At 46.2% G+C, this 24343-nt stretch overlaps 1 protein-coding gene and 1 long non-coding RNA gene across 4 annotated transcripts; both read right to left on the bottom strand.

Moving 5' to 3' along the window:
* Positions 1-548: 548 nt before the first annotated feature.
* bfsp2 (beaded filament structural protein 2, phakinin) lies at positions 549-24192 on the bottom strand. 3 transcript variants are annotated; one of them, XR_006011190.1, is made up of 8 exons: positions 23266-24192; positions 23004-23086; positions 19842-19998; positions 19534-19695; positions 19327-19458; positions 19008-19252; positions 6968-7135; positions 549-626 (listed from the first exon to the last, which is right to left on the bottom strand). XR_006011190.1 is itself a non-coding variant. In XM_041991555.1 (7 exons), exons 1-7 carry the CDS (start codon positions 23704-23706, stop codon positions 7057-7059), a joined length of 1296 nt encoding a protein of 431 aa, XP_041847489.1. In that variant the 5' UTR covers positions 23707-24192; the 3' UTR covers positions 6472-7056. The 3 variants fall into 3 exon arrangements, 2 of the variants coding, with proteins under 2 accessions (XP_041847489.1, XP_041847488.1); XM_041991555.1 differs by lacking the exon at positions 549-626 and having other exon boundaries at positions 6472-7135; positions 19327-19455; XM_041991554.1 differs by lacking the exon at positions 549-626 and having other exon boundaries at positions 6472-7135.
* LOC121643938 lies at positions 22201-22571 on the bottom strand. The gene is made up of 3 exons (XR_006011200.1): positions 22500-22571; positions 22302-22337; positions 22201-22235 (listed from the first exon to the last, which is right to left on the bottom strand). It is a non-coding gene; the product is annotated as an uncharacterized LOC121643938 (long non-coding RNA).
* Positions 24193-24343: the final 151 nt, after the last annotated feature.

The raw sequence follows: 24343 nt of genomic DNA on the forward strand, positions 1-24343 counted from the left end.
ATGAAAATGGAATATTTTGTTGTTTATTGGGACTGAGCTGAACCAGGTTTTATTTCCAGACCTGAAAAAAGGATGGAGGCTGAAGGTCCTGGTGACAAAAACTGGTTCTGGTCTGGGTTCAGTTTTTGGATTCAATTCTGGTTTGTCCAAATATAAATTTTAAATACTGATCCTGCATGTATAAAAGTGAATCTAAATGTTAAATATAACATGAAATTTTAGATTCAGAAGACAGGACATTGTCCACCTGTTCCACGTAGACCAGTCCAGGTTCAGGACATAGTCCATGTGACCCATGTAGACCAGGTTCAGGACTGAACATCAGCAGCCAGAAGTGACAGTATGCAACAGTGGAAATAAACAGAATAAAACCTGGAAACACCTGCAACCCTTCACATTAAAAGCCTGATGACGGAGGAATAAAAGAGGTATCTGTTTTCCTGCTGGGAGTGAGATGATGCCCCCCCAGAGGACGTCAAGGAAAACCTCTTATCAGGACATGATGTGGGTGACCAGTCATGCTCTCCTTTCTGGAGCAGCTGCCGGCACACCCATGACCCTGGCAGGAGTTTTTACAACGCTGGACAAGCTGTCTTTGCCCTTCAATGACCTCCCAGAAAACCAACCTGCAACACAAAAAAGACTCAATAAAACAACGATTGAAACACACAAAATGGTTTCAGAAAGAACAGCATGTAGATGTGCTGGTGGTCTTTTCCTGCCACAGCCTCAGCGTTTTATCAAATTCCACATATCTGTAGGTGTCCACAGTTTGGACCTTTTCTCCGTTGATGATACGGACTTCATGCTTTGAAGGTTTTTCCCTGAAGTCACTTCTCATTACCTTAGTTTCTGTCTCATACAGATTATTGCCTCCATGCCGTGAGACAGAATCTGAAGGAGCTGAGATAACCGAATCGGGGATGTCATATATCATACTGCATGACAGCATGGGCACAGGCCACTCCTACTGCAACCAAACGTATAAGCTTGCTATACAATCAAGCACTAAAAATTATGGACAAAAATCCGCCATCATCATCGTACCATCCTTAAGAAATATAATCTAATGAACTTTGATAGCTTTAGCAATTATTGTCTCATTAAATTAATTCACAAATGTATTAGTCATTTAGTACCTGAGCCACTAAGTACATTTACTGAGAGATAAAACAGCAGCAGAGTCACAAGGAGTGCCACAAATCACAATTGTAAAATCCCGTACTGCAGGACTAGCTTTGGACAGACAGCCTTCTCTGTTAAGAGCTCTAAGCTCTGGAACTCACTACCATCTGACGTTAAGACCATTTCTGACTTTAAAAGGTTTACTTCCAGGCTTAAGAACTGGCTAAAGACAAACCAGGACTTTACTCATTATCCAGAGTCGGGTTGCGGGGGCAGCTGCCTGAGCAGGGAAACCCAGACTTCCCTCTCCCCGGCCACATTCACCAGCTCATCCAGAGGGATCCCGAGGCGTTCCCAGGCCAGCCGAGAGATGTAGTCCGTCCAGTGTGTCCTGGGTCTTCCCCGGGGCCTCTTTCCGGTGGGACGTGCCCGGAACACCTCACCAGGGAGGCGTCTAGGAGGCATCCTAACCAGATGCCTGAGCCACCTCATCTGGCTCCTCTCGATGTGGAGGAGCAGCGGCTCTACTCTGAGCCCCTCCCGGATCACTGAGCTTCTCACCCTATCTCTAAGGGAGAGCCCGGCCACCCTGCGGAGAAAACTCATTTTGGCCACTTGTATTCGCAATCTTGTTCTTTCGGTCACTACCCACAGCTCGTGGCCATAGATGAGGGTAGGAACGTAGATCGATCGGTAAATCCAGAGCTTTGTCTTTTGGCTCAGCTCCTTCTTCACCACGACAGACCGATGCAGAGTCCGCATCACTGCAGACGCTGCACCGATCCACCTGTCCATCTCCCGCTCCATCCATCCCTCACTCGTGAACAAGACCCCGAGATACGTGAACTCCTCCACTTGGGGCAGGATGTCATTACCGACCCAGAGAAGGTAGTCCACCCTTTCCCGGCTGACGACCATGGTCTCGGATTTGGAGGTGCTGATTCTCATCCCAGCTGCATCACACTCGGCTGTGAATCGTTACAGTGAGAGCTGAAGATCACGACCCAATGAAGCCAACAGAACCCCATCATCTGCAAAGAGCAGAGACCCAATCCTGAGGCCACCGGAACGGATCCCCGCAACACCTCGGCTGTGCCTAGAAATTCTGTCCATAAAGGTTTATGAACAGAATCGGTGACAAAGGTCAGCTTTGGCGGAGTCCAACCCGCACTGGAAACTATTCTGATTTACTGCCGGCAATGCGGACCAAGCTCTGAAACTGGTCGTACAGGGACCGGACATCTTGTATAAGGGGGTCCAGCACTCCATACTTCCGGAGTACCCCCCACAGGAGTCCCCGGGGGACACGGTCGAATGACTTCTCCAATTCCACAAAGATTGGTTGGGCAAACTCCCATGCCCCCTCAAAGACCCTGAAGAGGGTGTAGAGCTGGTCCACTGTTCCACGACCGGGACGGAAACCACACTGCTCCTCCTCAATCCGAGGTTCGACTATCCGACGGACCCTCCTCTCCAGCACCCCTGAATAGACCTTACCGGGGAGGCTGAGGAGTGTGATCCCCCTGTGGTTGGAGCACTCCCTCCGGTCCCACTTTTTGAAGAGGGGGACCACCACCCCAGTCTGCCAGTCCAGGGGGACTGTCCCCGATGTCCACGCGATGCTGCAGAGGCGTGTCAGCCAAGACAGCCCTTCAGCATCCAGAACCTTAAGGAACTCTGGGCAGACCTCATCCACACCTAGGGCCTTGCTACCGAGGAACTTTTTAACCACCTTAGCGACCTTAGCCTCAGAGATGGGAGAGCCAACACCAGGGTCCCCAAACTCTGCTTCCTCATCAGAAGACGTGTTGGTGGGATTGAGGAGATCTTCAAAGTATTCCCTCCACCGCCTCGCAACGTCGTGAGTCGAGGTCAGCAGCCGCCCATCCCCACTGTACACAGTGTTGATAGAGCACTGGTTTCCCCTCCTGAGCCGCCGGATGGTGAACCAGAATCTCCTCGAAGCCGTCTGGAAGTCATTCTCCATGGCCTTTCCAAACTCCTCCCATGCCCAAGTTTTTGCCTTAGCGACCGCCAAAGCTGCGCTCCGCTTAACCCGCCGATACCCATCTTACGGCCACAGCTGTGGCTGACCGCTTCGACAATAGAGGCAGGGAACACAGCCCGCTCTGACTCAATGTCCCTTGGACACCCAGGACATGGTTGAAGCTCTGCCGGAGATGGGAGTTAAAACTCTTTCTGACAGGGGACTCTGCCAGACGTTCCCAGCAGACCCTCACAACCCACTTGGGTCTGCCAGGCCTGACCGCCATCCTCCCCCACCATCTGAGCCAACTCACCACCAGGTGGTGATCAATTGACAGCTCCACCCCTCTTTTCACCTGAGTGTCCAGAACATGCAGCCGTAAATCTGATGATACTACTACAACGTTGATCATCAAACTGCAGCCTAGAGTGTCCTGGTGCCAAGTGCACATGTGGACACTCTTATGTCTGAACAAGGTGTTTGTTATGGACAGTCCATGACAAGCACAGACGTCCAACAACAAAACACCACTCGGATTTAGATTGGGGAGGCCGTTCCTCCCAATCACGCCCCTCCAGGTCTCGCTGTCATTGCCCACATGAGCATTGAAGTCCCCCAGCAGAACGAGGGAGTCCCCGGAAGGAGTGCTTTCCAACACCCTCCCCAAGGACTCCAAAAAGGGTGGGTACTCTGAACCGCTAATTGGTGCATAAACACAAACAACAGTCAGGACCCATCCCCCCCATCTGAAAACGGAGGGAGGCTACCCTTCATCCACCGGGGTAAACCCCAACGTACAGGCGCCAAGTCGAGGGACAATGAGCATGCCCACACCTGCTCGGCGTCTCTCACCGAAAGCAACTCCAGAATGGAAGAGGGTCCAGCTCCACTCAAGGATAGTGGTTCCAGAGCGCAAGCCGTGCGTCGAGCTGAGTCCAACTATATCAAGCCGGAACCACTCAACCTTGCGCACCAGAGGTGACATTCCATGTCCCTAGAGCTAGCTTCTGCAGCCGAGGATCAGACCGCCAGGGTCCCCGTTTTTGGCCACCACCCAGCCCAAACTGCATCTGATTCATTTGGCCCCTCCTGCAGGTGGTGCAGAAGGAGAGGCCCATGTCACCCTTTCGGGCTGAGCTCAACTGAGCCCCATGGGCAAAGGCCCGGCCACTAAGCGCTCACCTCCGTGCCCCACCTCTAGGTCTGGCTCCAAAGGGGGCCCCCGGTAACCTAACTCTGGGCAAGGGAAACCCTGGTCCACGGTTTGTCATCATCACTGGGGTTCTTTGAGCTGCGCTTCATCTGGTCCCTCCCCTAGACACCTGTTTGCCATGGGTGACCCTACCAGGGGCATAAAGCCCCCGACAACATAGCCACTAGAGTCATCATGATGCGCAAACTCCTCCACCATGAAAAGGTTGCGGCTCAGGGAGGATTGTAATTTCCTGTGTGGGTGTTAAATGAATGAATGACAGATAACCTGCAGCCTAGAGCCTAGCCTATTTTTCTTATAGTTTTTTATAGAGGGGTGAGACATGTGAACATCTCATGTTGTTTTTGTGATGTTTTATTGTTTTGCATTGTAATGTATTGTGTACAGCCACTGTTGTCTGTGGTTTGTGTAAAAGCCTAACTAGGGACGGGCATTGAGAGTTAGCTTTGGCTAAAATGCTGTAGTGTGTGACACGACTCATGAAACATACTTGTCCCTATCAAATAAATTTTGATTTGATTTGATTTGCTGGCCAAACCCGAGATGGTCGAACCTGGGCTGTAGATGACAGTCAGACATGTGTTCTTTCTCTAAAACCTGGTAAAGCATTTAAAAGTGATGGTAAGATCAGCTCAGAGGCTAAAATAAGATGCTAGGTCTTCCACGTTGTTGCATTTTAAGACAGAAGAGAAATCTGCATTTTCCAGGATAAAAATGTCCTCATCATCCCTCATCCCACTGCAAAGAGATGTGTAACCACTGAGCTGTGACATCAGCTGTGATGTCACAGAAGACGCCAGGACCAGCAGCTTCTCGGACTTTCACCTCCTGAGGATGTTTCCTGAGTTATCACAAGGTCATTTTTCTCTTTATGTTCTCTAGAGGTTTTCATGTAGGTCTCTCATGATCGCTATGGTTGTCCAGTTATATGTTTAAATCTAAATCTTAGATTTTATATCAAAAGAGCTCATGTCACTCCGCTGCTAATCGCTCTCCACTGGCTTCCAGTTGCAGCGCATCAGATTCAAAGCTCTGCTTCTGGCTTACAAAACAATAACCCAAACGGCTCCGGTCTACCTCCACTCCTTAATCCAGAGCTACACTCCCTCTCCACAGTTACGCTCTGCCAGTGAAAGACGCCTAGTGCTCCCACCACAAGGTGGCGCCACATCAGTAGCTAGACTCTTCTCCTCTGTTGTTCCCCGGTGGTGGAACCATCTACCAAACTCCGTCCGATCCGCAGAGTCCTTATCCACTTTTAAGAGCAAGCTAAAGACTCAGTTGTTTAAGGAGCATTTCCACACTTAGCTTAACTCTTCTACTCAGAATGAGGTAGAAAGATTTGTCCAGATCTTTGGCTCAACCAGGTACTGAAGAAGCTGCTGCACTTATGCCCAAGATGATGTTGTTTGATGAAATCATGATCTTGTAATTAAACAAAGGACTATTGTAGGGAGGGAAGGGAAGATAAAGCCCCGCCTCCAGCTCTACATGCAGCACCTGGTCCTCCTGGACTCCAGCAGTCTGACTGCCACTTAATGACGACGTCCCTCCTGGCTGGTTTCTGCTGGTGTTGTTCTGCTCAGATGTAAGTCGCTTTGGAGAAAAGCTTCTGCTACATGACTGTAGAATAGAATAGAATAGAATAGAATAGAATATCTAAACCCTTAAAGTTATTTATAAATATTAAATCTTATTTTTAGATCTTTTCCATCCTAAACATGAGAAACATGCTAAAGCTGATGAAAGTGTGATGACTATAACTTTCAGACTGAATTTTGAACCTTGGCTCCCCATAGAGAGAATGGATGACCCTGACTTCCAGCAGAACCAGAGGGACCAGCACAGCGGCTGGTTGCACCTCTGATTCAGAAAACTCCTCATCTTTGAACAACCCCGTGTATATTTTAAATAAAAATAAAGATTTTATTGTGCAGTAAAAATGAAAAGATCTGATGAGGACCAGAAATCACGACTTCATACCTTCAGGTAAAAAGTGAACCCAGTCTTGAGAAACTCGATTGCTGCCTCATGTCGCCAGAAAACAGAAACTAAGAGAGCTGTGGTTTTTCTGTCTTTTTCATTTTGTTTCACACGTTCATTCATATCCAATGAGCCACACGGATCTGCTTCATGTTGCATTTCCTTTAATCAGTAATCAGAATGAAACCAACCAACGTCTCTGGCCTGTGGACGTCCTCGTCTTTATTCAGGATCTGAAAGTAAAAATCTTCATGTTCATCTGGTGAAGGTATCTTTGAATGCCTCGTGTTTGCAGGGAAACAAATGCATCATGATTACAAAAACTCTTGGTCCAAAGGAAGGTTTTGGAGGTCCAGGAGCGTCAGCCCTGGAGTCTGAGGAAACATCTGGATCTAGAGCTAAAGCCCTGCATGGGTAAAGTAAGGTCATGTGTAGGGCCTCAGGGAGACCTTGTCTCTTATCTCTGATGTTTCCAAGCACAAACTGTGGAATAAGAAGCACCTGAACGCACCATCACCTTCACTTTCATTTAGTTTTATTATAAATACCAATCAGAAAATATTTGTAATTTAACTAGAAACGGATTCCAATCTGAAACAGATCCAGAACTCTGTACAGTGTAGACCTGGTCCAGGTGGTCCTGTTCTGGTTTAGTTTACCTGTACAGCTCTAGCACATGCTGTTCAGGTCCACCACAAAGATCCATAAAACCTCTGCTGGCTCAGTCAACCAACATCCTGCACCCAGATCATTGTCCTGGAGAACCTGGAGCATCAGTTCTGGAGTCTGGAGCAGGTCCTTCAAGATCTGAATGAAGACCTGAAACCCTGAGGAGGAAGGAGAGGGTTGAGGTCAGACCATTCAGCAACGACTTGCAGGTTGGTGTTTTTCAAACATGTTTGATTTCAGGACAGGTGCACATTTTCACCAAGCTGAAACCTCGGCGGTGAAATGTGAAGCCTGTGCAGAAGTGCAAAAACTGCAGTTCCCACCTCGTCCACTAGGGGCTCCAAAACAGAGCAAATCCCCATAGACTCCCATGTTAACAAAACCAACTTCACAGCAGAAATAAACATGTTTAAAGCCTGGTACAAAAATCCATTTTAGGATTAAAAGGTCAAGTTTACCTTCAGGACAACTGTGAGGGGAATGATTTTCTTTTTAACTCATCCGGTCGGATGTTATTTAACCTTGAATCTCAGCATAATTAGGTGTGTGTTCTTTTGACTGACAGGTATCCAGTATCCGTGGAAAGAAGGGAGAGTGCAGCACAAGCGCGGTTTTTAGCCGGCTAACAGCGCGCCTTAGCTTTAGCCTGCCTACCTTAATTTGCTTGTTAACTACTGTTAGCTCCTGGTTAGCTCCAGGGTGCGAACCACAGGGGAGCTGGGGGAGCTATAGCTCCCCTTAATGAAACATGAGCTCCCCTAGAAACAGGATTTATGAAATGTTGGGGGAGCTATATAATACTGACAATAAAATGTATGCTGATTGCTCACAAATTCACTGTAGCCTAAAGTATGACTATGGATGCTATAATTATTGTGACCACTGAAGCGTGGTGGTGCTCCAAGTTAAACTTCGTGTAGATCTACGTTAAATACAAAATAAAAGAAGTAAATGCGTAAAAGGTAAGGTAAGACCTGCTTTAACTATTTACAATATGGGAAACTATCATTGCTCATTATATTGTGTATGGCAAGCATTGCTGTGTACGTGTGTGATATGTGGGGAATATTAACTATGTAAGTTGATCTTCGCAAAAAGAGTGGTAAAATTTTTTTTTGCAAGGGACATTTGCACCTGTTATGTATTATTGTTGCATAAGAGTTGTTAACCATTATGTATTGGTACGCCTATGTTCTGTGGGGCAAGCTGTAATATCAGCTGGCATCATGTTCTTACTTGCCGAAAAAAGATAGAAAATGCAAAAAAGCGGCTCCCCCTAAGCCCACGGTATGGTTCGCACTCTGGTTAGCTCTTAGCTACAGGCAGCTCGGAGTTTGATGGATGTCAATCATCCACCCCCACCTTTACAGTCCCCCTCTCAGCTCCGCCTTTTTGCTAATTTGTGGATTTTCCAGGTGTGACGACACACTTGATACTACAAAGATGGAAACGGTGGGAATGCCCAACGAGCTTCACTTTAGCATTTCAGAGACCTACAAGTGACGTCATGGAGGCTCCGCCCATCTTTTATATACAGTCTGTGGTTTTCACTGACATAAACACTCAGGTAAGTTCTTATCTTCATCACATCATCCTCATCATCTTCCCATCCTCTTCTTCATCATCATCACCACCACATCATCATCTTCTTCACATCCCCTTCATCATTATCATCATTCTCAGATCCTGTTTATCATAATCACCACGTCATCATAACATCCTCTTCATCATCAAGCCATCATTATCTGCTAAAACACCCGTGCTGCTGGTAATGCTGGACCTCACTACACCACAGTGGACCATTCCATCCTCCTGACCCACCTGGCCCTGCAGATGGGCCTTCAGGGACCTGTGCTGCAGTGGGTAGGTCTTACCTAATAGATATAACTTTCTCTGTAAAGCCCTGATCTTTTTCCTTCTACAAGCTGCCCTTAGGTTGTGTGATATCTGTATGCAGACGATCTACAAATCTATCTGCCGGTTGTCCAGAACTCCCCAGACACACAGTCCATCCAAATGTGTCTGTGTGACATTAAACACTGGCTGCCACAGAACTTCCTCTGAATGAGTCAGTGACTGAATTCATCTTATTTGGTGCCTCCAGCTCAACAAACACAGCTCCAGATATCACACCACTGACCACTGTCACATCCTCACCTGGTCCAGCCAGGTACCACAGCCACCACGATTTGGATAATTCATCTAACCACACCCTGATCAGCCACACCTGCACCCAATCTCCTCTCCCCATCCATATTTACTCCAGCACCGCAGTCATTCCCTGTCGGACCTTAACGTTTGCTCCTGTAAAGACTTGTTCTCTCTCCCTTCCCAGCTCCATGGTTCCAGGACTTCTCGTCTTCTCACATGGGCAGTAAGACTTTTGCTCCTGGCATCCTTATGAAAATAAAGTTTGTTAACGTGTCTTCTGTCTTCAAGGGGTCCTTACGTAACAACCACCCACCTCAGCCATGCAGTCAGGATTCTTGGAGTGACTTTGGACAATAATCTCAAACTCAATACCAAACAGACTGAGTGGTCAGGGCTAGTTTCTTTCAGCTTCACCTTGTTGCCCTTGAAAAAACAATCCTCGTCTTTATCAGTTCATGCTTGGACTATTGCAACGTCCCCCACAGTAAACCAGGCCTCTCTGCACCGTCTACAGATCAGAAAGATCAGCCTTTGACACATGATGGTGTCACCTGAGAAACGTGTGATGGTTATAATCTATAAGTGTGCTATGTTTTCATTCTTCTGTTCATCTCTGTCCTGCACTTTGATCAACCATGGTTGTTCTAGAATGCTTTATAAATAAAATTTGATTTGATTATTATCATCTTCACATCCTCTTCATCCTCACCGCATAATCGCATCCTCTTTGTCATACCCACAGCATCATCCTCTCTTAATCGATAACATCACCACATTATCATCATTACATCTAAGTCATTCATCATCATCATCAAAATATCAGCTTCATCGTCATATCCGATTCTTCATAACATCATCATCATCACATCTTTAAAATCAAACCCATATTTTCATCGTCATATGGCAATCTTCATCACATCCTTGTCTTTGTCACATCAATATCATCATCATCACATCATCATTTGCATCATAATATCTTCATCATGACATGATGAATTATAGTAATGATGATGATGATGATTTTAGTGATGGTGATGATGGTGTAAATGATGATGTTGATGATTTTAATGATGATGTTAATGGTGTTAATGATAACGATAATGTTGATAATGTTATTGATGACGATGCAGATTTGCTGCTGCTGATGATGATGATGGTGTTAATGATGATGATGTTGATGATGATGATGATGATGATGGTAATGATTATGATGATGATGGTGTTAATGATGATGATGTAGATGACGATGATGGTATTAATGATGATGATTTTGATGATGATGATGGTGTCTATGATGATGATTATTTTGATGATGATGGTGATAATAATAATGATAGTGACAATGATGTGATGGTGACGATGATGATGATGGTAATGACGATGATGTTGATGAAGATGGTGGTGTCTATGATGATGATTTTAATGATGATGTTAATGGTGTTAATGATAATGTTGATAATGTTATTGTGGATTTCCTGCTGCTGCTGCTGCTGATGATGGTGTTAATGATGATGATGTTGATGATGATGGTGTTAATGATGATGATGTTGATGATGATGGTGTTAATGATGATGATGGTGTTAATGATGATGATGTTGATGATGATGGTGTTAATGATGATGATGGTATTAATGATGATGATGTTGATGATGATGATGGTGATGGTGATGATGATGATGATGTGTCTATGATGATGATTATTTTGATGATGATGGTGACGAAGATGTTGATGTTGATGATGAAGGTGTTGGTGATGATGATGATGGTGTTGATGATGATGATGTTGATGATGATGATGATGATGATGGTGTTAATGATTATGATGATGGTTTTGATGATGATGATGATGACTTTGTTGATAGTGTTAATTATGGTGATGAAGATGATGATGGTGATGTTAATGGCATTGATGTTAATAATGATGATGTTTTTGATGATGATGATGGTGATGATGATGATTATAATGATGATGGTGATGTTTTTGATGATAATAATGATGGTGATGATGATGTGTCTATGATGATGATTAATTTGATGATGATGGTGAAGAAGATGATGATGTTGATGATGATGGTGTTGCTGATGATGATGATGATGTGTTAATGATGATGATGATGATGTTGGTGATGATATTAATGATGATGATGTTGATGATGATGTGTCTATGATGGTGAATTTTTTGATGATGATAATGATGATAATGATGGTGATGATGATGGTGATGAGAATGATGATGATGTTGATGATGATGGTGTTGGTGATGATGATGACGATGTGTTAATGATGATGATGTTTTAATGAAGATAACGATGGTGTGGATGAGGATGTTGGTGTGGATATTAATGATGATGATGTTGGTGATGATGATGGTGTCTATGATGATGATTATTTTGATGATGGTGACAATGATGGTGATGATGAGGATGTTGATGATTTTGATGATGATGTTGGTGTTGATAGTGATGACAATAATTGTGGTGATGATAATGATGGTATTTATAATGATGACAATAATGGTGTTGATGATGATGATGTTGATGATGATGATGTGATGGTGTTTATAATGATGATGGTAATGATAATGATGGTGTTTATAATGATGATGATGTTGATGATTTTGAGGATATTGTTGATGATGATGATGATGATGATGAAGGTGTTGATAACAATGATGATGATGTCTGTGATGGTGATGATGATGATTATTGTGATGATGGTGTTAATGATAATGTTGCTTATGATGGTGGTGTCTGTAATGATTATAATGGTGTTGGATGTTGATGATTTGGATTATGATGATGAAACTGATGATGATGATGTGATGATGATTATAATGATGACAATGATGGTGTTGATGATGATGATGTTGATGATTTTGATACTGATGATGATGATTATTATGATGATGGTGTTAATGGTGATGTTGCTTATGATGGTGGTGTCTGTAATGATTATGATGATGCTGATGATGATGATGATGTTTATAATGATGATGATGTTGGTGATGGTGATGATGATGTTAATAATGATGATGTTATTGATGATGATGTTTTTAATGATGATAGTGTTAATGGTGATGTTGCTTATGATGGTGGTGTCTGTAATGATTATGATGATGATGCTGATGATGATGATGTGATGGTGATTATAATGATGATGGTGATGGTGATGATAATGATGGTGTTTATAATGATGATGATGTTGATGATTTTGAGGATATTGTTGATGATGATGATGATGATGATGATGAAGGTGTTGATAGCAATGATGATGATGTTGGTGATGGTGATGATGATGTTAATAATGATGATGATGTTATTGATGATGATGTTTTTAATGATGATGGTGTTAATGGTGATGCTGATGATGATGATGTTGTTGATGATGATGATGAATTGTTGATAACAATGATACTGATGATGATGATGATGATAATATTGATGATGATGTTTTTAATGATGATGGTGTTGACGCTGGTGATTTTGAGGATATTGATGATGATGATGTGATGGTGATTATAATGATGATGGTAATGATAATGATGGTGTTTATAATGATGATGATGTTGATGATTTTGAGGATATTGTTGATGATGATGATGATGATGAAGGTGTTGATAACAATGATGATGATGTCTGTGATGGTGATGATGATGATTATTATGATGATGGTGTTAATGGTGATGCTGCTGATGATGATGTTGTTGATGATGATGATGAATTGTTGATAACAATGATACTGATGATGATGATAATATTGATGATGATGTTTTTAATGATGATGGTGTTAATGGTAATGTTGCTTATGATGGTGGTGTCTGTAATGATTATGATGATGATGCTGATGATGATGATGTGATGGTGATTATAACGATGATGGTGATGATAATGATAGTGTTATAATGTTGATGATGTTGGTGATGGTGATGATGATGTTAATAATGATGATGATGTTGATAACAATGATGATGATGTTGGTGATGGTGATGATGATGTTAATAATGATGATGATGTTGATAACAATGATGATGATGTTGGTGATGGTGATGATGATGTTAATAATGATGATGATGTTGATAACAATGATGATGATGTTGGTGATGGTGATGATGGTGTTAATAATGATGATGATGTTGATAACAATGATGATGATGTTGGTGATGCTGATGATGATGTTAATAATGATGATGATGTTTTTAATGATGATGGTGTTGACGCTGGTGATTTTGAGGATATTGATGATGATTATGATGATGATGATGTTGGTAATGAAGGTGTTGATAACAGTGATGATGATAATGATGACGATGATGTTTAAAATAATGACAATGATGGTATTTATGATGATAATGATGATGGTGTTAAGGATAGTGATGATGTTTTTGATGATGATGGTGTTGTGTGGGGTCTGTCTTTCTCTCTACAACCAGTTGAGGCCGTGATGCAGGCCACACCCACTGTGTGCTCAGGTAAAGCAGATAGAGGCGATTTCAGCCGGTTTCAGTCAAGCAAAGTGAGCTTACCACACATGATGTGTCAGCCCAAGTTGGGTTAAGACCACAAAGGGTAAAGACCTGCGTGTCTACCTGTCCAAGTCCACCAAGCAAGGGCACGAGCCTAAACCCCCTCACTACAAAGTCAATGCACAATGTGCTTCAAACCATCCCTGTCAGACGTGGTCCAGACCAAGACGTGTCACCCATAGAAACTGCAATCCACAAAACCCGTCCTTTCCAATGGCATGCACGTCTGTTACACCCTCTGTTACCTTTGGTCTCTGGAACCTTCAGTCTGCGGTGAACAAAACAGAATTTATCAGTTCATTGATAAATGTCTCTGACATTCAGGTCCTAGCCCTGACTGAGACCTGGATCCGTCCAGAAAACACAGCTACACCAGCTGCCCTTTCTGTCAATGCAGAATTTACCCAAACACCTCGCTCAGCTGGACGAGGAGGTGGAACAGGCTTTCTTATTTCTAAAAAGTGGAACTTTACCTCTCCATCCTATGGCTACCTGCTCATCACCTGAGTATCACCAGTAAAGGTCTCTACACCATCACTGCATACATTCTGGTCATTTACCGCCTCCAGGTGGCAGTATAGATGAGTTTGTCTCTGAAATGGACATGATTCTCTCTGACATTCCTGATGATGGCACACCACTAATTGTCATGGGAGACATCAACATTCACATTGACAAACCACAGCGACGGACTTTCTGGCTCTCATCTACTCTTTCAGTCTCAAACTGGTTCAGACTCCTCCAACACACAAAGCTGGTAATACTCTTGACTTGGTGCTGACCAGAAACTGCTCCACAGCCGACCTGTCTGTCACCCCGCTGCACCTCTCAGACCACTTCCTGGTTAAATTCTCTGTCTTCCTTCCTCATGTCAATCAAGCGGCTCCTAAAATGGTGTCCTACCGCAGAAACCTGAGCTCCCTCAGACCTACACAGCTGTTTGATGAGGTTTACTCTACCCTCCCTTCCCACTCAGACTTCTCCTTACTGTCTGTTAATGAGGCTACAGAAACACTCTGCTCCTCTCTCGCCTCCTCTCTGGACAAACTCTGTCCTCTGGTGTCAAAACCAACCAGACAAAACTCTCCCAGTCCATGTCTCACTGAGGTCCTAAGGGAGCACAGAGCCGGACTCAGGGCTGCAGAAAGAAAGTGGCGCAAATCTAAAGAACACACTGACTTGTCTGAGTACCAGCAAAAACCTGAAACTTTCACATCCAGCCTAAAGGCGGCCAAGATGGCCTTTTATCAGAACAAGATCCGCAATGCTCCCAACACACGACATGTTCATGGTGTTTAACTCTCTTCTATCTCCACCACCTGCTCAGCCTCCCACTGTGCTGACTGCAGAAATGTTTGCTTCCTACTTCACTGAAAAGGTTGCTACCATCAGTAACCAATTCACTGAGCCTGACCAACTCAGCCTTACCAAACTTATTCAAAGCTCTGCTTCTGGCTTACAAAACAATAACCCAAACGGCTCCGGTCTACCTCCACTCCTTAATCCAGAGCTACACTCCCTCTCCACAGTTACGCTCTGCCAGTGAAAGACGCCTAGTGCTCCCACCACAAGGTGGCGCCACATCAGTAGCTAGACTCTTCTCCTCTGTTGTTCCCCGGTGGTGAAACCATCTACCAAACTCCGTCCGATCCGCAGAGTCCTTATCCACTTTTAAAAGCAAGCTAAAGACTCAGCTGTTTAAGGAGCATTTCCACACTTAGCTTAACTCTTCTACTCAGAATGAGTTAGAAAGATTTGTCCAGATCTTTGGCTCAACCAAGTACTGAAGAAGCTGCTGCACTTATGTCCAAGATGATGTTGTTTGATGAAATCATGATCTTGTAATTAAACAAAGGACTATTGTAGGGAGGAAAGGGAAGATAAAGCCCCGCCTCCAGCTCTACATGCAGCACCTGGTCCACCTGGACTCCAGCAGTCTGACTACCACTTAATGACGACGTCCCTCCTGGCTGGTTTCTGCTGGTGTTGTTCTGCTCAGATGTAAGTCGCTTTGGAGAAAAGCTTCTGCTACATGACTGTAGAATAGAATAGAATAGAATAGGTGTCACTGTGAACTCTCAAACGTGTTATTTTACTTAAAACCTTCTTTTTGCCCCTTTGACAGCTCTCACCGCGCTAATTGAAAGTACCTTCAGCTCCATCGGGCCTGTTATGTTGTCCTTGTTTAATACCTGCCGGTCTTCAGGCTGTGTTCCAACCACTTTAAAGTGTAGCTCCACCCCCTACTTTCTGCATAACTCTGCTCACTGCTGAATTTGAAAAATGCCAGAAACTGCAGGGGTTGGGTGGGAGGTGTGGGGGGATCAGGGGGCGGAGAGTGGGCGGGACATACAGGAAGAAATGATTGACAGACAGCCGCTCAGCTCACTGGGAAGATGAAAAGCCAGATTCACAAAGCAGCTACGCCACAGAGCATCTTTGATGAGGAAGACTTTCCCTCCTGAACCTCCTCAGCTACACATGAACCAGGTGGTCCTGAACGCATCAGTGTGAGCCGTTAGCGCTGTTAGCTGTTAGCTGCCTGTCAGCAGCTCCAGCAGCTCTGGAAAGCTGTGGAGACTCGCGGCAGGTTGTTGCAGCTGCAGGAAGAGCTGGTGGAAGTTGCTGCTGCTACGATTTGAGCTGCTGTCTGTCGCCAGATGAGGATCAGCAGGTAAAGAATAAAGTCCGGTGTTACTTTTACACCCTCAGAAGCACAAATCCGTCCCATTGCAGGAAGATTTTATCAGCAACTCTGTGGAAGAACAGAAGCCTGAAACTAGCAGATCTAGACCAGATAAGCTCACATCCCTTCATTTACATTGGTGGGCGTGGCTTTCTATGCCTTCAAGGGATAGTGAGGATGAGGATAGTGATGATAATGATGATGATGATGTTGATAATGGTCTTTTAACTATTGTTGTCTTAACTGTGTTTGTTGGTGATAGAAATGGTTTTGCTGAGCTGGTAGCTGAGATTCTGGACTTTCTGTGGACACCACACATGTTTATAGTTACATCTACAGACCTGACGCTACACCCGGAAATGAGATGTTAACCCTTAACTCCCGGTAGCGGAGGCTGCAGGTGCAGAGGTGAAGCTAAACAGTCAAGCTAAGAATGAAAGTTTAGAGAATTTATATCCAGAAATGTGGATAATGAAGCAGTGAAGGTGCATGGATGGAAGTTATTGTGCATATTGTGAATATTTCTCTCTCCTCACCATCTAGAAGCTGTGAGATTCTCATCCTGCTTTCTGTCTGTTCACCTGATGCTGATATTCATCACATATTGTTCCTTCTGTGTTTAGAAGGAAGCAGCTGGACCTTCCAATCCAAAGAACCATTTTTCCTTCAGCCCAGCTAAATAAAACTTGTTTAGAGATGCAGATGTTATGAGACCTTTTGGATAAGGGGGGAGGCATGGCTCAGTGGGTAGAGTGGTCGCCCCCACAGCCCAAGGGTTGTTGGTTTGATCCCCGGCCAGAGAGCTCATGTGGAGGTGTCCCTAAGCAAGACATCGAACCCCAAATTGCTCCTGATGGGTCGTGGTTGAGCGCCTTGAATGGCAGCTTCCGCCATGCGTGTGTGTGAATGATATCAAGTTCTTTGGGTAAAAGCGTTAATAAAATATATAAATAAAAAGGATTCTGGTCTGGACTCATCGTGTTAGACCTCATCATAGCCCAGAGACAGACCTGGTGGAGGTTACCAGTGATCTCCTCATGGTCTCAGATAAAGGACTCTGGTCTGGACTCATCGTGTTAGACCTCATCATAGCCCAGAGACAGACCTGGTGGAGGTTACCAGTGATCTCCTCATGGTCTCAGATAAAGGACTCTGGTCTGGACTCAAGGTGTTAGACCTCAGCGCTGTATTCGACACCATTCATCACAACATTCTGCTACAGAGGCTGGAACATGTTATTGGGATTAAAGGAACCGGATCAGGCCGATTTATGCCCAGTGTTGGTAATAACGGCGTTTAAAATAACGGCGTTACGTAACGCCGTTATTTTTTTCACTAACGGAGTAATCTAACTAATTATTTTCCCCATATTTGTAACGCCGTTATAGTTATTGTACAGTAAAGGCAGTGCGTTACAATAAACTGACTGAACTGCAAAATCAGAACACGCTTCGGCTCCACAACAAGGCTGTTGGTTGGGACTGGGAGAGCTCCGGTTGGATGAACTGGAGCGAGATAAGCAAAATGATTGGCTGATGTCATTGTCAGTTAAAGCAGGCATGTTTCACGGCAGCTAATCAGAGCCAGTGCTTTAACAAACAAACCCGGACTCATTTCAAGTAAATTTTGAAAACTACTCAGAAAAAAAAAACTCTTCGAGATAAAGCAACATACAGTAACCCCAATAGTTACTTTCCCTGGTAACTAGTTACTTTTATTATCAAGTAATTTTTTAACTAACTCAGTTACTTTTTTGAAAAAGTAGTGAGTAACTATAACTAATTACTTTTATAAAGTAACGTTCCCAACACTGTTTATGCCACATTTATCTGATAGATTTCAGTTTGTTAATGTCAACGATGAGTCTTCCTCACACACCAGAGTAAGTCATGGAGTTCCTCAGGGTTCTGTACCTGGACCAATACGTCTCACCTTATACATGCTTCCCTGGTGCTATCATTAGACAGCGTGGTATAAGCTCTCATTTCTATGCAGATGATACTCAGATTTCTTCTCCATGAAGCCTGGTGAAAGCAATTAGTGTGTTACGTTACAGAGATGTCTTAAAGACATAAAGACCAGGATGACTCTGGAGTTTCTCAGACAGACTGAGGTTGTTGTCTTTGGACTGAACTCAGGACAAACAGTCCAGCTATGTAATTAGTCTGGATGGCATTAATTTGGCTTCCAGCACTACAGGGAGGAACCTTGGAGTTATTCAGGACCAGGATCTGTCCCTAAGCTCGCATATAAAGCAGGTTTCTAGAACCGCCTTCTTCCACCTACATAATATTGCTGGAATCAGGGACATCCTGTCTCACAGTGACGAGGAAAAACTAGTCCGTGCTTTCGTTACTTCCAGACTGGACTACTCCAGTTCCTTATTATTGTCCTGTCCCAGATATGTCCTGAAAAGTCTCCAACTGATCCAGGATGCTGCAGCGAGGGTTCTGATGAGAACTGGCAGAAAGATCGTAGTTCTCCAGTTGAATTGAATTGAATTAAATTAAATTGAATTGAATTGAATTGAACTGAACTGAACTGAATTGAGTTGAACTGATGATGTTCATGGTGTTGATGGTGTTGTTGATGATGATGATGATGATGAAGGTGATGATGTCAGGGTCATGGCTTACCATGCACTGTGAGCTGTCTTGTGTTAGAGACTTACGGTGTTTGGGTGGCTGGTTGAAAACGGCTCTCCTCTCCATCCAGGATCCCATGGTACAGGCCAATCTCCTGCTCCAGCCGTTGCTTGTTGCTAAGCAACGTGTCGTAGTCACGGCGCTGTTGCTCAATTTCACCGCGCACATCCGCCAGCTCTGTTTCCAGCTTTGCCACTACAGAACCCAAGTTCTGCAGCTCCATGTCGTGCCAGTGGCGGGCGTCGCTCATCGAGTTCTCCAGACCACGTTTCTGTGGGGAACAGGATGCTGCGGTCAGTTTGTTAGGTCCCGACCAGCCGAATGAACTCTTCCTCCACACCTCACCAGCGCTCTGATGGACTCGGTCTCAGCCTGCAGGCTCTGTATCTTACAGCCGGCGTCGTTGCACTCCACCTTCAGTGCCTCCACCTGCTCCTCCTCAGGACTCAGCCTGCTGCTCACACACTGCGCCTCCTGCTGGACACACACACAAAAAGCTCAGACATCGAGCTAGCACACCTGTGAGGACACCTGAAGGTAGTGCTTCCCCACCTTACACTCCATGTAACTGTCGGTCTCTGCTCGGTTCCTCTCCATCACCTTCTCCCAGTGGCTCCGGATGTAGGCCAGAATCTGTTCCAGGCTTGTTTCTATGGGGGCGTCAGGTTCATCCACCTCCCGTCCTGCCATCTGGTTGTAAAGGACACGCACATCCTGCAGGGACACGGCTGTTAGGTCACATGACTGGATGCTAGTCAGTGAGTTCGCAGTCAGACTTCGCTATGAAGACAAGTGTGAGGAGGAGGAGCTGCTCTCCTCTACAGCTGTGTGCTGGCATCTACTCTAAAATCATGTGGGACCTGCTCATGGTTAAACTCCAGGCTGCGAAGCTCCGCCCTCATGTTGTCCATCTGCTCCTCAAGCTCCACCTTTGTCACGTTCGCCTCCTCAATTACTCTGTACAGGGAGCTGATCTCCTCCTCCACAGCCCTCCTAAAGGGCTGCTCGTTCTCGTACCTGCAGAGAGAAACATGTCACTGCACCTCCTCCTCCTACAGGTGGACCTCATGTTACTGCACCTCCTCCTCCTACAGGTGGACCTCATGTTACTGCACCTCCTCCTCCTACAGGTGGACCTAGTGTTACTGCACCTCCTCCTCCTACAGGTGGACCTCGTGTTACTGCACCTCCTCCTCCTACAGGTGGACCTAGTGTTACTGCACCTCCTCCTCCTACAGGTGGACCTCATGTTACTGCACCTCCTCCTTCTACAGGTGGACCTCATGTTGCTGCACCTCCTCCTCCTACAGGTGGACCTAGTGTTACTGCACCTCCTCCTCCTACAGGTGGACCTCATGTTACTGCACCTCCTCCTCCTACAGGTGGACCTAATGTTACTACACCTCCTCCTCCTACAGGTGGACCTCATGTTACTGCACCTCCTCCTTCTACAGGTGGACCTCATGTTACTGCACCTCCTCCTCCTACAGGTGGACCTCATGTTACTGCACCTCCTCCTCCTACAGGTGGATCTAGTGTTACTACACCTCCTTCTCCTACAGGTGGACCTAGTGTTACTGCACCTCCTCCTCCTTCTACAGGTGGACCCAGGGTTACTGCACCTCCTCCTCCTCTGCCTCCTCCTACAGGTGGACGCAGTGTTACTGCACCTCCTCCTCCTCTACCTCCTCCTACAGGTGGATCTAGTGTTACTACACCTCCCTCTCCTACAGGTGGACCTAGTGTTACTGCACCTCCTCCTCCTACAGGTGGACCTAGTGTTACTGCACGTCCTCCTCCTACAGGTGGATCTAGTGTTACTGCACCTCCTCCTCCTTCTCCTATACCTCCTCCTACAGGTGGACCTAGTGTTACTGCACCTCCTCCTCCTATACCTCCTCCTACAGGTGGACCTAGTGTTATTGCACCTCCTCCTCCTCTACCTCCTCCTACAGGTGGACCTAGTGTTACTGCACCTCCTCCTCTTACAGGTGGACCTAGTGTTACTGCATCTCCTCCTCCTCTGCCTCCTCCTACAGGTGGACCTAGTGTTACTGCACCTCCTCTTCCTCTACTTCCTCCTACAGGTGGACCTAGTGTTACTGCACCTCCTCCTCCTATACCTCCTCCTACAGGTGGACCTAGGGTTACTGCACCTCCTCCTCCTATACCTCCTCCTACAGGTGGACCTAGTGTTACTGCACCTCCTCCTCTTACAGGTGGACCTAGTGTTATTGCACCTCCTCCTCCTATACCTCCTCTTATAGGTGGACCTAGTGTTACTGCACCTCCTCCTCCTTCTCCTATACCTCCTCCTACAGGTGGACCTAGTGTTACTGCACCTCCTCCTCTTACAGGTGGACCTAGTGTTACTGCACCTCCTCCTACAGGTGGACCTAGTTTTACTACACCTCCTCCTTCTCCTATACGTCCTCCTACAGGTGGATCTAGTGTTACTGCACCTCCTCCTCCTCTTATAGGTGGACCTAGTGTTACTGCACCTCCTCCTCCTATACCTCCTCCTACAGGTGGACCTAGTGTTATTGCACCTCCTCCTCCTATACCTCCTCCTACAGGTGGACCTAGTGTTATTGCACCTCCTCCTCCTATATCTCCTTCTATAGGTGGACCTAGTGTTACTGCATCTCCTCCTCCTCTGCCTCCTCCTACAGGTGGACCTAGTGTTACTGCACCTCCTCTTCCTCTACGTCCTCCTACAGGTGGACCTAGGGTTACTGCACCTCCTCCTCCTTCTCCAATACCTCTTCCTACAGGTGGACCTAGTGTTACTGCACCTCCTCCTCCTTTACCTCCTCTTATAGGTGGACCTAGTGTTACTGCACCTCCTCCTGTTATAGGTGGACCTGGTGTTACTGCACCTCTTCCTACAGGTGGACCTAGTGTTACTGCACCTCCTCCTCCTACAGGTGGACCTAGTGTTACTGCACCTCCTCCTACAGGTGGACCTAGTGTTACTACACCTCCTCCTTCTCCTATACCTCCTCCTACAGGTGGATCTAGTGTTACTGCACCTCCTCCTCCTCTTATAGGTGGACCTAGTGTTACTGCACCTCCTCCTCCTATACCTCCTCCTACAGGTGGACCTAGTGTTATTGCACCTCCTCCTCCTATACCTCCTCCTACAGGTGGACCTAGTGTTATTGCACCATCTCCTCCTATAGGTGGACCTAGTGTTACTGCATCTCCTCCTCCTCTGCCTCCTCCTACAGGTGGACCTAGTGTTACTGCACCTCCTCTTCCTCTACTTCCTCCTACAGGTGGACCTAGGGTTACTGCACCTCCTCCTCCTTCTCCTATACCTCCTCCTACAGGTGGACCTAGTGTTACTGCACCTCCTCCTCCTATACCTCCTCCTACGGGTGGACCTAGTGTTATTGCACCTCCTCCTCCTTTACCTCCTCTTACAGGTGGACCTAGTGTTATTGCACCTCCTCCTCCTATACCTCCTCTTATAGGTGGACCTAGTGTTACTGCACCTCCTCCTCCTTCTCCTATACCTCCTCCTACAGGTGGACCTAGTGTTACTGCACCTCCTCCTCCTATACCTCCTCCTACAGGTGGACCTAGTGTTACTGCACCTCCTCCTCCTATACCTCCTCCTACAGGTGGACCTAGTGTTATTGCACCTCCTCCTCCTATACCTCCTCTTATAGGTGGACCTAGTGTTACTGCACCTCCTCTTGCTACAGGTGGAGCTAGAGTTACTGCACCTCCTCATTCTTTGTCTGGCTCCATTAGTTCCAGTCTAAACTCCTTATGGCCACCAGGGGGCGCCATCTGATGGACCATGATCTGCAGATCTCACTGCTGTTATGGAAACGTTCAGGAGGAGTTAATAAAGATGAACTTATAGTATCTTCAGCTTCTTTTCTGACCCACATCATCAGTAACAGAACTAGAACCAGAACCAGGTCTAAAACCAGATCCAGATCCAACATCAAGGCCTGAACCACGTCCAGAACTTGATCAATGATGGGTTCAGTAAAAGTGATCATCAGGACCTTTCTTTGAAGTCTTCTGCGTTGGCCTGAATGTTCTCCGTCTGCAGCATCAGCCGAGCGTTGTCCAGGATGGCTTCACTGACCTGCACAGACCGCAGGAAACCACAGCATCAGGAGGCTTGTCTCCCCCACGTCCTCTACTGTCTATGTCCTCACAGTCCTCACCTGTCCATGTCCCCACCGTCCTCACCTGTCCTTGTCCCCATCATCCTCACTTGTCTGTAGACATCCCCACCTGACTGTGTCCCCCCCCCATCCTCACCTGTCTGTAAACATCCTCCCACTCTCTCCTGAGCCCCCCCCAGGCTCCGGCACTGGAGGCCTTGCGGTCCAGACAGAACCGGATCTGCTCCTCCAGCTGCTGGTTCAGCTGCTCCAACGCTCTCACTTTGTCTCGGTACTCCATTAGGCAGCTGTTCAGGCTGGCAGCTGCCACTCCGGTGGTTCGATCCCCAGCCTGGGGCAGCACCGGCGCTGCGCTGCTCCTCATCCCCTGCATGAACACGCTGCTGATTCCCAGAGCCCTGCGGGACACCCGTGTCCCCAGCCCATAGGCCACACCCACTGAGGGTGCAGAGCTGATGAAGACCCCGCGGGGGGAGGCGGTGCTGGCCGCAGTCATCCTCCCGCAGGGGGAGGAGGAGGCTGTGCGCTCGGTGGACGGCTGTCCCAGCAGGGATGAGCGGCGTCGGGGCAGAGGCATGACGCTCAGCAGGTCCCAGTGTGAAACCGCTCAGAGCCGCTCAGAGCCGGGTTTTATGGGCGGACGGAGTTCTGGAAACATGGCCGCTTTGTTCTGGAGCTGTTTGTCCTGGAAGCTTTTGTTCCCGTGGAAACACAGAGCAGCATTTCAGCTGAATCAGCAAGGGGGGGAGGGGCTCAGGAAGGGTCCTGAAGCCCAGAGCTCACCTGCACACACTCAGCACACAATGAACACATATACACACACACACACACGCACGCACATGCACACACTCGCACACACACAATAATTGGTTCTGGTCTGACTCAGTTCCTCTGAGCTGATGCTAAAACCAGAGGCCCCACTTCAGTAATTTGAACCAGAAACTGACTGACCAGCTCTCAATTTGGCTCCAGGAACCAGAACCTTCAGTTCTCGGACCCCCTCTGTGGAACCGGCTCCGAGTTTGGCTCCTGGAACCAGAACCTTCAGTTCTCGGACCCCCTCTGTGGAACCAGCTCCAAACCATTTTTAAACTCTTTTCTGACTGAAGTTGTGACCACAGAAAAGTTTATTAGTATCATCAGCAAATAAGACAAAATGTAACTTTATTAAACTAAACATGAAATTTATATTCAAAATAAATAACGGACCCAAC

The sequence above is a fragment of the Melanotaenia boesemani genome, chromosome 8 (genome assembly GCF_017639745.1).
Source record: "Melanotaenia boesemani isolate fMelBoe1 chromosome 8, fMelBoe1.pri, whole genome shotgun sequence".
Lineage (NCBI taxonomy): Eukaryota > Metazoa > Chordata > Actinopteri > Atheriniformes > Melanotaeniidae > Melanotaenia > Melanotaenia boesemani.

Excerpts from the sequence above, each read along its gene's own strand:
- bfsp2 (XM_041991554.1), bottom strand. The coding sequence starts at position 23,706 with ATGCCTCTGCCCCGACGCCGCTCATCCCTGCTGGGACAGCCGTCCACC. Across the intron at positions 19,999-23,003 it reads GCAGAAGACTTCAAAGAAAG|GTACGAGAACGAGCAGCCCT; the intron begins GTCCTGATGATC and ends TTCTCTCTGCAG. Across the intron at positions 19,253-19,326 it reads CCGAGTCCATCAGAGCGCTG|AAACGTGGTCTGGAGAACTC; the intron begins GTGAGGTGTGGA and ends TGTTCCCCACAG.